This window comes from Tenrec ecaudatus, chromosome 9 (assembly GCF_050624435.1).
Source record: "Tenrec ecaudatus isolate mTenEca1 chromosome 9, mTenEca1.hap1, whole genome shotgun sequence".
Taxonomy (NCBI): Eukaryota; Metazoa; Chordata; class Mammalia; order Afrosoricida; family Tenrecidae; genus Tenrec; species Tenrec ecaudatus.
The window spans coordinates 108,050,591-108,066,297 of record NC_134538.1 but is presented as its reverse complement, the minus strand read 5'-3'; the positions used below and the strand labels follow the sequence as shown (position 1 = coordinate 108,066,297).

General features: G+C 44.6%; 1 protein-coding gene across 2 annotated transcripts in view; it reads left to right on the top strand.

Annotated features, from left to right (window-relative positions):
• CDK14 (cyclin dependent kinase 14) overlaps nucleotides 1–15,707 on the top strand; it is a 671,591-nt gene that overhangs the window by 404,288 nt on the left and 251,596 nt on the right. For both annotated transcript variants that reach the window (XM_075558444.1, XM_075558445.1), the window contains exon 9: nucleotides 161–281. In XM_075558444.1, coding sequence (XP_075414559.1) covers nucleotides 161–281 — 121 coding nt within the window. The remainder of the gene's footprint in view (nucleotides 1–160; nucleotides 282–15,707) is intronic.

Below are 15,707 nucleotides of genomic sequence, written 5' to 3'. Positions count from 1 at the left end.
TCTGCCTCTCTATAAAAAAAAAAAAAACCCTGGTGCAGCGTTAAGGCAGTAATTCGTTATTGTGTTTGACTTTTAAAAATTGTCCGCTCCATTTTTAAACTTCTAAATTCCTTTGTTTGCTGAATGCTCATTAAGTGTCTTTGTTTTGTGTCACCCACAGGTCTTGCAAGAGCCAAATCCGTCCCTAGCCACACCTACTCCAATGAAGTGGTCACTCTGTGGTACAGACCGCCAGATGTCCTCCTGGGCTCCACAGAATACTCCACCTGCCTTGACATGTGGTGAGAAATGGGAGCGTTCCCCTCAGCTAATCTGTGGCGCTTAGTCTGGGTCAAGGCTAGACAAACATCCTAACCGATTGAAGGCAGATTCATGGTGCCAGGAGTATTTGCATGTATGTGGCAGTGGGGTGGGATTTTTAAAAACCATGATGGGGACTCTTCTCTAATCAGAGTCTCTCTGGCAGATGATGTCTGGTAATGATCCTTGATGGATGGGGGCAGAGATGTTTTTCTCAGTCAGGACAGTTATTTTTCTCCCTAAGGCCCTTAATTTGTTGCTTTATGTGATAAAGAGGAAGTCTGTGTCTCCAACCAGCGGTGTGGGTTGTAAGTAGCAGGGACATGTTAAATTCACAACAAAGCTCAGATAGGTGACTCAAACATGTCCCACACTGAGTCTCTGTGTACCTCTCAGAATTATCAGTGCCACGCATCCAAAACGGAGTGAAGCGCTGATTATTTTACAAATAGCAGCTTAGTTTCAGCAGAGTCTTTGTTTCATATGGTGGCTCAGCAAAGCCTGAAAATCTGTCCTTTGAGACCTAAACACTGGTAAGATTTAAAAGGCAATTATTATTCACGGGAAACTATGCTGAATTCCAAATCAGTTGTGATATAAATGAAATAATCAATTAAGGAAATAATGTTTTTTAGCACTATAGAAGGCTTACTAGTGACTGTAAAAGATATATTTTATTGACAGAAAAATCAATTTTCCAGATTCACAATTGTGTTGAAAATTGTGTATATCCCTTAAAAAGATAAAACAGCAACAACAACAAAAAATAAGAATAATTAGAATGAATGCGTATGTCCTGTGCATAGATTTCAGCTTCATGTTCATGTGATGTTTACAGCTCCAATCATACTGCAGCATCACGTTTACTTCTCTGCTGTGCCCTCTGTAACCTTGAATTTTAGTGAATTAGGCTGTGATGAGACCTGCTGCTTTTCTGGTGTTTTTGATCCAAATGTTTGTGATGAGAAAACAATAAGATTTCTTACAATGTAGAGCACGGTGTAGATTTTAGTAGTTTAGGTTTCAGCACATCTCTGAGGATGGGACCTTAGGATCTGAAAAGCCACTGGAAATATTTGTAAATTTTATACAGGTGGGTATATTTCTTTTTATTGGATATAGATCCATAGCTTTGCACAGAACTCTGAGTCTAGATTCTCAAATTGCCTAAGATCTATCGTCACAAATTTTATATTCCCTGCTAATAAGTCTATAATGCCGTTTTCATGCATTTGCTAAAACTCTGAGAATGAAGGTGAGAGTCTGTCAGTGACAGGCTGAGCTAATATGTCTTCATCCACTTTTCTGGCGATTTGATGGTTGATTAGTTTCCCTCCCCACTCCCCCAAAAGGCTGCCTACCCAAAGGCATGAACAAAATAAAATTTTAGACTATTACTCTGAGTGGGCAAAAAGCTAGAACATAAAGCCAGAGGATGATGCTTCAGGATTTTTAGAGAATATCCTGTCTGGCAGCCAGAGCTGGCGTCGGAAATGATCACTACATAATTATTTTGAGTTAGGGGTATTTGTATCTTTTTTCATGGGGTGAAGCATGTGTATGGCAATTCTAGGCTGTCTTTTCCTGAGGTCTTTTAAAGACTGTTAACAGATCATCATTGGAAAACATTTGTGGCTTGGAGCGAGTTTTGTCTCCGTGTTTGGCAGTTCAGTAATACTGAACCCTCACTAATCAGGAGAAACTGTTTCTTATACACTAGTGACTAACAGTTTCCAAACCTTTCAAAGTGCTCTGTACAATGCCGGGAACCACATGGACTGTGACTTGTTAACGTGTCTCTTTCTGATGTGTAGCATTTGATTTCCAGTCTGTGTCTCTCCCCCGCCCGCCCAACCTGCTCCCTTTTTTCTTCCGTGTGTGTGTGTGTGTGTGTGTGTGTGTGTGTGTGTGTGTGTGTGTTCCTCCCAGGAAGAAAGCTAGGGCTCTTTCTGACAATTTTCTTTGAGCAGAGGCGTAATAGAAGCCTAGGAAGATGGCTGTTATGTAAATGGAAGGGAGGAGATCTGATAGAAAACAGTAGACCCCCAAATGCCCTTTTGTCTACCTGCCAGGAGCATTCACTGCCAAAACCAAACAGCGAATCTCTTATCTTTGAGCTGCTTCCCGTGCTAGGGCTCGTTCCTTCCAAACCCTGCCATCGGAGTGCTGTCTGCGCTGTGCCTGTCATTCTGAATTTGACTTCACCCCCAGCCATTTTCTAGAAGCCATTTTGTCATTCTCCCGGGAGTCAGGTAAATGTATGTCTCTCCAGTTAGCAAGAAGTTCACAGGGCGCTGGGTTTTGTTGAATCGATGGCATCGATGCTGGGTATTCAGAGACCGAGAAATGGGGCTGTCATTGAGCCGTGGCTCAGCTGCACCCAGAAGGGTAAATATGAATACACAGATAATAGCAGGGGGGCAGGTGGCAGTGGTTCCAGGCTATTTTTACGGTTCATTTACCATTGTGGGGGGCAGTAGGATGGTAACTGAAAACTAACCATCCTTACCCAATGTTACTTTTTCCAGGGTTTTGTTTAAATAGCCACACGCAATACAAACATCAGTGAAGGTGCCTATAGAGGAACATTGTCATGGAGTGATGAAAAGCAGCTCCCAGCGGCCGGCGCTTTCCTGTTCTAGGTCTCTAAGGCCGCGGCAGTGTGTGAAAACACTGCGGAATTTGAGAATCCATCGAGAAAGATCGTGTCCAATACCTTTGCCTCCCACCTTAACGGGGAATTTAAGCAGAGGAAGGACTCAAGCTGCATGTTGCATCTTGGATAACTCTTGGGTTTTATAACTCTTTCAAAGTCAGGGACAGGGAATCCCTTTTAAGCTCCTTCACAAAGGCTTACAAAGACTTGCGCACCATGCAGAGAGAAGGGCAAGCGCGCAGAGGGGCAGCTCTGGGTGCCTTCTCCCTCGCCTCGTGCACTAGCTGTCCCGAGGGTGCTCCACGTGTGCCTCCTGGTCCTTTACGTTGCCATTGCGTGTCCCCACTTGACCGGGGGTTTTCTAGGCTGTAATCTGTACGGGAAGCAGAGCACCCGGCCTCCACCCCCCTCAGAGTAACGGATAAACTCAAACTGCTGACCCTTCGGTTAACAGCCAAGAACTTAATCATCCTGCACCAAATGCCTTAGATTCCCTTTGCAAAGCTCCTAGGTTTGTCCAGAACTGCATTTGTTTGCTAAAGCAGAAGCTTGGCTCAGATTATTTTCACGAGCTAATTGTTACAAGGGCGACAAAGTTATCTATAACTAGTTAAATGCATGTAGTAACCTCATCCAGATCACAGAGCCTTTGGGAGGCTGAAATACAGATGGGCACCGTCTTGCGCTGTTCACTGTGTGTCCCCAACATGCAAAGAGAACGATAGTGTGTCAGTCTCTTCCTTCCACTATCTTTTTAAAACTTAATTAACATATTAACTAGGCTTGTCAATGTGTAGGGCGAATCATTTATAAATAAGCCTGTCAAATGTAATGAGACTGCATATTAAATCACCCTTTTCTCTATTACATATCTGATTTAAGATGAAAATTAATGTATTTAACATTGTAGCAGCTGGGCGATTAAGGGGGGAAAAAACCCATACCATATATAGAAAAATATCTTCCTCAAAATTGGTTTTGCAAATAGCAGAAAAGAAATTGCCTATTTGTTGAGTATTATAAACCACTTAAGATTATTTTTTATTAAATATGCCAAATCTTCAGACACATCAGCTATGTGCTGGGTGGTGGCATTGCCTTCAGTGTTCTTTCTTGAATCAGGGATATAATAATATAATAAAAAAGGTTTTCCTACTGCTCTCTTACTACTCGGGTTCATATGCTTGGCTGGTAACATTTGAGTCTACCCAGGGGAACCGCAGAGGAAAGGCTTAATGTAATGGATCTATGTCTGACGATCCCACCACTGAAAACACAGTTCTGCCTTGACATACCTCACAATCGACAAATAATGCCTAGTTTGTACTCAGGTTTATTTAACAGGGTTTTAAGAGCGATCATTATAAACGAACCTAGTACTAAATGTGTTTTATGTAAGGACATAGAACTTGAGTGTTGAGTAATAGCAGCAACAGTAGTTGGGACTTTGACCGAAGAGATGCCATGCTCTAAGGCCTGCATTTCCATTTCTTTCCTGTTGTTCCATGATGCAGTCAGGGTCGTACAGGAAATAACAGAGGCCATGTTCAGACTCTTGGTTAACCCCCTGGAGAGCCCTTTGTCTTCATAAAAGGTTACATAATCTCTTAGGTGATTTAGAACAAGTCTATTTTTGTTGTGCTACTAAAGAGCGAGTGTAAAACACAAAGGTGGTAAATTCTTTTTTGCATAATTCAGGTTATGGTCTGTGCCCTGTTAGATTTTCTTACTTGCTTTTCATAGTGGGTTTTGCTCTCACTCCATATCAATATTCTAACAGATTCTATATTATACTATTTTATTCAAGGAAGCGTTTCTTTGAAACAAACCAATATAGGGATCGTTGGGTTGAAACACATTTTTCATGGGAACAAAATGTGTGCTGGCATATATTCTCTCAATCCCCAGTCATGACTTAGTTAGCAGTGCTGTTAAAATTAATAGTTCCATTTTTTTAAAGAAATCTTAGTGAGATTGAGAGTTTGTGTTCACAGCTACATGAAGTTGTCTCTCTGCCAGAACTGTCTGTTCATTTTAAAGTCCATCATGTCACAAGGTCAGGGAGGATATGAATTAGTTATTGTCAACTGTACCACCTCATCCCAAACTGAAGAGAATTGCTCAAATAAGACCTGATCCAAGGGCCTTATTGGCATGGCCTCGGACCGTGCAGTGGAACTTAACCCAAGAGCCCAGGGCGGGTAGGAGGACCCCCATGGTTGAGGCTAAGCCCACGGCTCATCAGCCAAGCCCTGCCAGAGGAATCCCTTGAAATACTTTGCCATATAGTTTACCAGCAGGACCAGAGCATCCTTGAGAGTTACTAGTAATTCTGCCAGGACTTATAGGTGTAAAGGAAGGATTCAACAGGGACATGGAATCATCTTTTTCATAATCATCTGGCCAGTGATTTTCCTGATATTAATTATCAGAAGAATGTCATCCAAGGGGCTCATTCACACCTTAACACCACTGGCTAAAAACTCAAATTCCAGTGGGAAAGTTGTTTTACATTATCTGCTAATGAACGCCCTCGAAGTACAATTGCCATAGATTGTAGCACGGTAGAGTAGTGTCAGAGCTCTGATGGCGCAGGGGCTAAAGCGCTCGACTGTTATCCTTTGAACTGACCAGCTGCTCCAGAGGAGGAAGATGTACCAGTCTGCCTCCATAAAAATTTAAAAAATCGTTTTAACGATATTATATTTTACATACGTCATGCTTCAGTATTGCAGTCATCACCACAGTCAGTGTTAGAACATTGTCTTGCTTCTTATATTCATTGTGATTGGCTCCCCCTTTCCTCACAACCTCCCCTGCCATAGCCCCAAGGAGCCATTAATCCAGTTGCTTCCTCTCTCCATTTATCTATCCTGGATTTCATATACTGGAACACGTACAAGACGATCAGCAACAGTAACAAAATAAACAATAGAAAACCTCAGTCAAGAAGAAAGCAGGAGACCTTAAAAATCAGAGCCAATTTAAAAATGGCTCCAAACGGGAGATCGAGATCAAGTGGTAAGGCGTTAGAGTGTAACCAGCTGGTTTTGCAGCAGTCCGCTTCCCGTTGCACTCTGCACGATAGCAAGTCTCTTCCCATCCCTGGTCCGTGGCCAGAGGGGAGGCACCCGAGACTAGAAATCCATTCTCCTGCAGTCCCCCTTATCCAGTGGTCAAACTTTTACAGGCAAATAAGGTGATTGAAAATATTATGCCTTGGGGCAGTGGCACCTTAGTTTTCTTCTTCTTTTTTTTGTAAAAGGTGTTTCTTTTTTTAAAAAAGCACAAAAGAAAAATAAAGCAATAATTGAAAAATAATTTGCATCTTGTTTAATTAAAAAAGCCTATCGCTGCTAAGAAGCAGCCTGCTAAGTTCCAGTAAAAAATAAACCAAAGCTTATTCACAGTATGAGAAAGACACGTTCTCATGGAGTCATTAGTAACTGCAAACGAGCAGCTCCCTGTTCTTCCTTTACACATCTGAATAGTCCAGCTCCTGCATGCCACTTTGGTTTCTCTGTACGTCCAGGCATGCGAGACAGCAGAACCCAGGAACGCAGTGTTTACGTAGTTGTATTTTCTGTAAGGCTGGCAGGGCTTTTTCTCACTCTTTCTGATTGATGATGCAAATGCTTTTTTCCTTTGTTGGTATTGCGAGCGTTTACAATCTTTGCTGCTGAAAATGGAATATGTTCATAGCCTGATGGAAACTCACCAGACTAGAAAACTTTATTATATCACCATTTTTCATCTACTTGTCACATTTAATCTGAACAGGTTTAATTGAGAAACGTTTGCAGAATGGTAGCACTGTGAAATCAATTCATAATTTTGGTTTTCCATCATTTTATAGCCATTTTTATACCCAAGACAATCAAAAGGGACTTGATTCTTTTGTCAACACTAGCAAGTTGTTGACACCGGGGAAAAAAGGAAGAAAGGAAAACTTACTTCTAGACTCCCACCACAATATCCCTTAAGCAAGATGAGTGCCTAAGGCTGGGTTACATAGAAGAAAACCTGTGAAGCTTATATGTATATTTATAAAGTTATGTCCAAAAAACAGCCTTTACAGTTGTAACATCAGGCCAGTTTCATGTCCAGGGGTCAGATGGTACCCTCGAGGCTTCTGCTATAACTCACTTAGCTGCAGGAGCTGATGAACCTGAGATCAGCAGGAAGACCACAGGTTTGTGACTTCAGAGATGGAAAAAAACCAACATCAGCAGGTGGCAGGCCTTTGACACCTCCTAAGATCAGCAAGCAATATGACAGACCATTGACTCAAGCCTGAAGAACCAGAAGTCTGTGAGCATCCCAACCCAACAACCACAACAAAGCAAGCAAGCTTTCTCACAGTGTCCACGTAGGTTTTCCCCTGGGAAACTTCCTTTCAATGGGCTGTCTCAGGGCTGGCATCTGAGTACGGGGTCGCGTTCCCACTCCAATTTGCTGACCAGTGATGGATTATTCAAAGAGATTCAATTGTGGAGGTGACAACATTATGTTAGATCGCATCACTGGGAATCACTAGGTCTTAAATGCCAACCCACTGTGGATCCTGGCCTAGCCAAGATGACACAAAACCTAAAGCAAAGATTCTCTTGGTTCATTCAACAAAGCCTCACAGAACATCCAGAAGTACAAGAGTGGCAAAGACCTGGCCCCTGCCCTCAAGCAGCATCCACTAGAGCAGCTGCCTTGCATGACTCCATGGCGCCCCATTCATACTGTATCGTGATAAACATGGTGTTTACTCTGCACAGCCACCAGAAAACCAGTCTTTCTCTCGGGGAACATGATGTCCCACTGCACATCGTACATCACAGGAGCAAATCTTTTGAGAATATCTCAAGAAGTCCACAGAATTAGCACCACCACCACCACCACCCAGCCCCCCTCCCCAGAAGATAATAATGAACATTGATAATGGGAAAGTTTTTGCCTTTAAGCCTTGCATATGTTATCTAAGGTATTATATATCATTATCAAGTACTTTTCTGTCAAAGGAGCAGAGCTCAGTGGCTCTCTTTCATAACCATACTTTATCAGTGTCCATCTATGCCATTTGATGGCTGGAACTAGCATCTGTACCAATTCAATACATTATACATCAAAATTCAGAATGCTCCCATAGGAGAGTGATGTACCCAAAGAGTTTTAGCAGTTATTTCTCTTCCCAATATTTAGGACATGGACTTCCCTGGGTTTTTACAAACCCTGGCCGCCTGCAGGGCTCTTGCTGCCTGCTAGGGGGCCCCAGGCCCTGCTGAGGGACGTGGGCAGGGTGAGGTCCGGCAGGGGGAGAGAGCGGCCCCTGCCGACCAAACCGTGAGCACACGGGGCTGCTGTGCACGGACGCCCCCTCCTTTCTGCTGCCCACGGGTCTGTCCTTAGAGAATAGAAAGGAAAAACCGACATGGTTCCCGTGGAAGGGTTGCTTGATGGATGTACCTACCATTTGCTCTGATCTTTAAGATAATTACCTCTGAACAAATGTTCTCAGTTCCCTAGATGGCTGCAAGAGGATTAATGTATTTGTTCAGAGAAACCTTACAATATTACTTCCTCGTTCCGCATCGACTTCCAGGTGAACAGAAATTAGAAACGGGTGCGGGTTCTGAGCTTGTTTTCATGGTCTCTGCCCGATCTGCCCTTGTTCTGTGAAGAAACATGGTTTTGTGTGCGGTTCAAGGGGCTGCGGTGACTTAGCGCCAATGAGTTGGGTGACAGCTCTTTGAAACCACAAGCCAACTGCCGGAGAAGGTTGGGCTTCCGAGTCCCCTAAAGAGTCACAGGGCCAGCTCTCCTCTCGGGGTCATGATGAGTCAGCATGCACATCGTGACAGGGAGGTTGGTTTGGGGGCTGGTTCCATGTACTTTCCATTTCCTCTGTGTTCACACTACAAGGGGTACTTTTGCTACTCGATGCAATGCTTTGTGTGTGTGTTCTTTTTATTTTTTCTTTAAGTAATCCTGGGTAATAAACAACATTCCTTGTTGCATTTCCGTACTGATGGGACTCGATTGAGGGTGTCCCCGGCCTGAGTCTCCCTGGCCCTCCGTCCGACCTGCGGTTGTTACGTTCAGACTCTCTCCAGGGGCTCCACTGTCATGGGAGTCTGATTTGAATCTTCGAGCACCTGTAGGCATCGACAACATCTCATCTTCAGGCCCCTAGCAACGGTGAAAGTCCTCCGACAACATCTCATCTTCAGGCCCCTAGCAACGGTGAAAGTCCTCCGACAACATCTCATCTTCAGGCCCCTAGCAACGGTGAAAGTCCTCCGTTTCCTAAGATGATTGTGTTCACTGCTGAAATCTCAAGTTTTGGAGATTGAATTTCAGTTTTATCTTTACCTTTAATAGCCTTTGTGTTACCTGGGGAGGAACACAAGTGTGCCCCTACCCCACCCCTTTATTGTAATCTGTCCACACGACCCAGAAGAAGACATGTTGCTCTAAGTGAGAGATTTTCCCAGCACAGGAGGCCAGGATTCAAAAGCAACAGTTCTAGGACTGACACCAAGATAGTTTCACCTGTCGTACCGTTTGCTTTCGAGTGAAGGCAAAGCATTGTGTTAGGCATTTTCTGTGTTCCTGCTGCCTCTAGGGTTCATTCTGCTGAACCAGGAGTTTCCATGGCGACTGTTGGGTTCTTTCACTCAGAGTTTAGATATTTAGATGAAATTTCTGAATTGAGTTTTTTATTTTGTACGAGAATATCAGTTCTGCATCTGTGACATTCTCCCCTGCGGTCTCGGTGAGCACTTCTAACCCCATTTCTGCAGTGGGTTGGTTGGTTGGTAGCTGGGTGTTTATTGAGCATTCCTTTTGTAGTGGGTGCCCCGCGTAGGTCCTGAGGCTCAAAGATGAGCATGACCTACCCAGGTCCTACTGGACGCTGTTTCGACTATCACAGTGTTGTCTCGGAGGTGCAGGTGATAAAATGATCAACTCAACTTTGGGAGATTGATGAGGAGCGGTATGTGGGGGGGTGGGTGTTCAGGGAAGGCCTCACCAAGTGCTAATTACTTGCCTTGACCTATCAAAGCCATCTTTCTAAATGGACATAGCTAGAGTCGAAGGACACATAGGACACTTTATGGGCAAGCACGCCATTAAGGGCTGCAACAGCTGATATTTCTGGGTGGTTGATGACAGACAAGGTCTATGAATGGGTAGGGAAATGGAAGGGAAGGACTATTCGGGAATAATAGGCATGTGGGAAAGTGATGACTGGCTGCGTGAAGGAAGAGAATGGCGAGGGCTTCAGATGACTCCTGAGGTTCTAGCTTGGGTCACGGAGTAAGTAATTGAAAGGATAACTTTGCTATCTGAAAACAATATTTTTATCTGTGTGTATGCATGTGTACACACACACATGCACACACACGAAAATACATGTATATATCCACCTCACATGAGAGAGAAGACTTTCTCCCTAAGGTTTTCTTGTCTGAGATCCTTCCAAGAGCAACTACCTAGTATTTCTTCTCTAGAACTACTGGCTGGGCTTGAATGGCCAGCCTTTCTGTTAACAGAGCTTAACCATTGCACCCCCAGACTTTTGCGCACATGCACACGTGTGTGTGTGTGTGTGTATGCGTGTGTTTACCATCTACATTATGGGGACGAGCACTGCCATCAGGATGTTCGGATCACGTATGCTGCTGACGCCGCCGTCAGGTGATAGAGTTCTTGTTCTTCCAGGCCATACTGCAGCCCTGGTTGCTCAGCAGGGGGCTCCTCAGTGCCTCCTGCCAGCTGCCCCCCCACCCCCGCCTTTGATGCTACTAAATCACATCAGTGTGCTGTATTTCATTCTTTTGTTTAATTCTTGTTCTGATGTAAAGATGCTTACATTTTTTCTGCAACTTCTTTCAGGTATAATTTTTCTTCATAGTCTGAAAACGAAACCTTAAATTTTCTCCCTGAGTTAAAAGCATTTTTTAAGGAGGGAATTTCTTCCAAGGTGGGCGCTGAGTCAAAGCCCAGGGTTTTGCTCCATGTTGTTTGCTTCCTTCAGACCTAAGTTCTTGATGGACGTATCTGACTAAGATGCACTGTGCCTCTGGCCTAATGAAGCACTCCCCACAGTAAATGATGCGTGACACGTTCATCAACTTGATTCCTTCAGTAGTCGCCAAGGATATATGGACTGTAATTCTTAACTCTTTCACTTTCCAAATATCACACATGCCAGCATGAAAAGATCACATCTGTTGTGTGTAATACATTTTCCCTACAGGTTATAGCCCAAAAAATTTAATTAAAAAATTTATTTTTTAGCTGACCCCCTTGATCTATTTTACATACGTATACATTTCACCATAGAAAACGTGAGATAAGTAAGTGGCTAGCTTGGAGAATCAAATATTGGTAGCTTTCACTGCACAATGATGCATGTCAGGGAACCGTGACAAAATAAAGAGACCTATTAAGTTAATTAATGTGCAATCTTTCTGAGTTGTTACTATGTCCCTCTTTGTTAAATTCAGATTGTGATCAGCATTTAATCTAACTCATTTCACTTTTCTAGTGCTGCTTTGTTTTCCTTTGGATGGAGCGTGTGTGCGTGTGTGTGTCCAGAGAATTAAACAGAACTATGAATCAGGATTGATAATAATAATCTCTATAAACAGAATAATGTAGATTTTTGTATCCAACATCTTGTCTTAGACTAGTAGCATTGGACTGCTTGGAAACTTGTTAGAAATACAGAGCTGAAAAAATGAAACCATGAAAAAGAAATACAGACCCCCGGGCTTCGATCTAGATCTAGATCCCAGAATCCATATTCTGCCGGGATTCTCATCGATGGGCACCCCCTGAAACAGGGAGAAGCCCTGCCCTCATCTATTGATGGGCGCTTCGGTTGTGAGGAAATTTCTGGTGCCTGCAGGACGCTGAGAGGGAGAAGGGCCAGCGAAGCACCTTGCAGTGAATCGGGGTTCCGTTCATTCGCTTTCCTCCTGTCAGAAGCACCTCGACCCTGGCTGATCTCCAGCCCCCATTCCAGATGTTTCACTGGCGCAGCCGGTGCTCAGTGGAGGCCTCGGAGAGCTTTTAGGTAGGGAAGCACGGACGAGAAGGGCGAGTGTCCTCTCCTGGGGAACAGTGTGAGCTGCGGGTGTGGCGACCCCCAACACTGGCCCACACGCACAGAGTGATGAGTTCTCCGTCTTCAGGAATCTCAAGCCTTTGCTTGAGGTGAGTGGATGAAGTTAGAAGCTGTCATCCAAGAGATTTTTAAAGTTGTTTGGCTTTGTTCTTTGCGCCATATTTTAAAACCCACTCTACTGGGGGTGAGGCAAACTGTTGGCACAAAACCCTGATTGGTGGCAAAGCAAGTCGTGGGGCAAGGACCGTAACTGCTCACAGGTACTAAGAGATTGGAAGGGATTCCAGGAGGGGTTCTGGGTCCCTCCCCAGCATAGCCTGGGTACACCTCAGAGCCATGTGGCCCGATAACCCTCATCTCCACTAAGAAAATGCCCCTCCCTGGGCCAGTGAGAGGACGCCTGGCAACCCACCTGTCAACATCCTCTGCTTCGGAGCAAAGCTTTTTGCGTTGTTGATTAATAGCCAGGAGGAGCTCAATGGAGATAGGATTTCCCTCGACTGAAACTGGATCTAAGCCTCCCGCTGTAAACCCCCGCCTCCCGCAAACCGAGTGCAGTGTGCCAACTCGGCAGCCCTTCCCTGGCAGCTTCCGCTTCCCCCTGTGTCAGCCCCGCCCTGGCTTCACCGTCTCTCCTCTCTTAATATTTTAGATACATTTTTCCTCTGGAACTCCTTTGCCGTAAGAGTGTGCCTATTAGTTTTCCAATACCTTCCAATCAAACTTAATTAATCTTTAATGAGTTTGCTGCCCAAGTTATTTAGAGTTGAACCTTCACTGACATTTCATATTCTGAGCCTGTAGCTCTAGACGGCTCATTTCAAAGTTCATCAAAATGCATAGAGGTTCCTCTTGTACATGCAGAGAAAACTCAAAATGCCATGGCTACCAGCTTCTATACAAGCCTGTCTCGGTGACGGCGTGCCGCTGGAACAGGGGTGCCGCAGGTGGGTAGCTGGAACAGCGGGAATGTATTTTCTGACGATCAGGAGGCCATCGTGGCAAACTGAGGCAGGTACTAAACGTCAACTCATGTTTGAGAAGATACTTCCCTGAAAAACCGTTCACAAATAAGCACATTGCCTTGTTTTACTCATTTTCTATAACCAACTAGGACGAATCTATTTGCGTGTGAGTGGAGCAAAACATAGGTCAGGGGTTGGCAAACTGTCCCTGCCAAGGGACAGGAGAGTAGTTGTTTGAGGCTTTGCAGGCCACACGGCCTCGGTTGCATCACCTCAGTGGTAGCTGTCATGAGACTGGGCACAGGCTGCATGTACAGAAAGCACCTGGGAGGAGTTCTGGTGACCCAGCCCCGAAGAAGACACTCAGCTGTCAGCCGTAGCAATTTATGACCCTGGGTCCCTGGGCCTCTACCCCGGCCTGTACGGTCCCTCGGGGTAGCACGCCACCCCATGGAAGTAGGTTTAGATCTTTTTCCAGCCTCAGAAAAGTAACAGAGAACTCAAATGGCATCTGCACTTATGTGAAGGCTCAAAACAGAGTTAGGGTTCTCGTTCTAAGTAGCAGCCGTCTACAAACCGAGTGCTTTCTAATGGAAGTGCCAATGCCTACATTACCTTCCCAGGTAGCTTCCGGAAATAAGAATGTGAATGCACTGCATCCCAAGATACCTCTCATTGCAAGCTTTCCGTGCCACCGCTCATTCTCTTAGAGATGGATCAAAGCAAAGAGGGCATTTCTGGAAGTAAGATTATCTCCCATTAAGTGCCGTTCCTGAGGAGATGGATTCTTCTCCCGTAGCTGGGAAGTCATCTTAATCCATGCAGGGAAAGGGAGCATGGGGTGAGTAGAGGGCAGAAAGAAGCAGAAGGCCCCTTTCATAGAAAGCAGAAGGACTTTAGTTGCTGTCTGACACTGAAGCAGCTCCAGTATAAAAATACTGTTACATTAGTGTGTTTGCATTTTCTATGCTTGGACTTCTATGTTTTCCTTCGCTCGAGATCTCTTTGTAAAGTCCCGTAAGTGTAATTCAGCTTCTCTGCTGCACGCGCAGGCATCTTTGGAAAGATGACCTCATAAGAAATACCCCTTAGAAATAAAAGTCAGCAGACTTTAGCCAACAAAGCAGATAAGAGCTCATTAAAAAATTATATCATCTTATTCCAACTGAACAGAATTTCAGCTTAAATTTATCTTTCAAATGCTCCCAAATATCATATGGAAGGTGTCCTGGTGGTGCTGTGAGATAAGTATTGGGAAGCTCACTCCAAGGTCATCGGTTGAAACACACCAGCCGCTCTGAAGGGGACCGATGAAGCTGACTGTTCCAGGGCAGGTTTGCCCTCTCAGAAACCCGAAGGAGCAATTCTTCTGTCTCGTAGGGCTCTGATCATAGAGCCAACTAAATGGCTGCGTTTCATTATTGTAGATTGGACAGCAGCACTCCCCTTCCCCCCCCCCCCACAAACACACACTGCCCTCAAATGTTTCCAACGCATAGTGACCCCCATGGGAAAAGTTAGAGCTGCCTCTGTGAGTCTCTGAGACTGTAACCCTTTACAAGAGTAGAAAGTCCTGTTTCCCCCACCATCCAAGAAAAGGGGGCTGGTGGACCTCCACACTCCGAGTTGCAATTTATAAAGAGAAAGGCACTCCAACCAAATTGTGGGCTGTAAAGAGAATATTCTGTTTGCAAAATAAGGACGGTGCCAGTTTATAGCCAATCATGCTAATTCTCTGTCATTAATGTGTCTTATCCACATGTGCCAGTTCCTGTCCATCTTGCTGCCAAGTGATTTCTGCAAAGTCCCAGGATAAGACTGATTGGCTGTCTGCCCAGACTGAATTGGTTGTTTCTTTCGGACCAGGTCCAGGTTGCTGCAGTTCAGCGAGGTGCTCCCATAAGCCTGCCTCGGCGCTGCAGGCCTGAAAGCTTGAGGAGGAAGACTAGTTGAGCATGGCCAGCAGCTAGTACACGGGGGACAACAACAGTTCACTGCCATCGAGTTAAGGGATTAATAAACAAGCTCATCAGGGAGCTGTTCCACTGGAACACTCATGGAAGATTTCGAGAGCAGATGACATTGAAGCTTGATCATAGTGGTTTGGTTGAGCTTCAATAATAAAAACACATCGGAGCATGTTCTAGCTCATGGAACAACTGAGCCAAATTGTCTAGGTTTATGTATGTATGGTACATGGATTGATCAGCCCAACTCATTGATTCTAAATTAACTGCTTGGAATCAGTAAGACCTGGGTTCCAAACTAAACTTACTTAAAAAAGGTGTCTCTGGAGTTTATGGGGATCAGGTATAAGGCATCATCAAAACAAACAAACACCAAAGTGGGTGAACAAGTAAATGTGGTGAAGAAAGCTGATGGTGCCCGGCTATCAAAAGAGATAGTGACTGGGGTCTTAAAGGCTTGAAGATAAACAAGCGGCCATCTAGCTCAGAAGCAACAAAGTCCACATGGAAGAACACACCAGCCTGTGTGATCGAGTGGTCCCAAAGGGATCAGTTACCAGGCATTAAAGAACAAAAAATCATATCATTGACTGCACACCTCCATGATAGGATCGCTGAAGACAAATGGGTGCATAAGCAAATGTGGTGAAGAAAGCTGATGGTGCCCGGCTATCAAAAGAGATAGTGTCTGG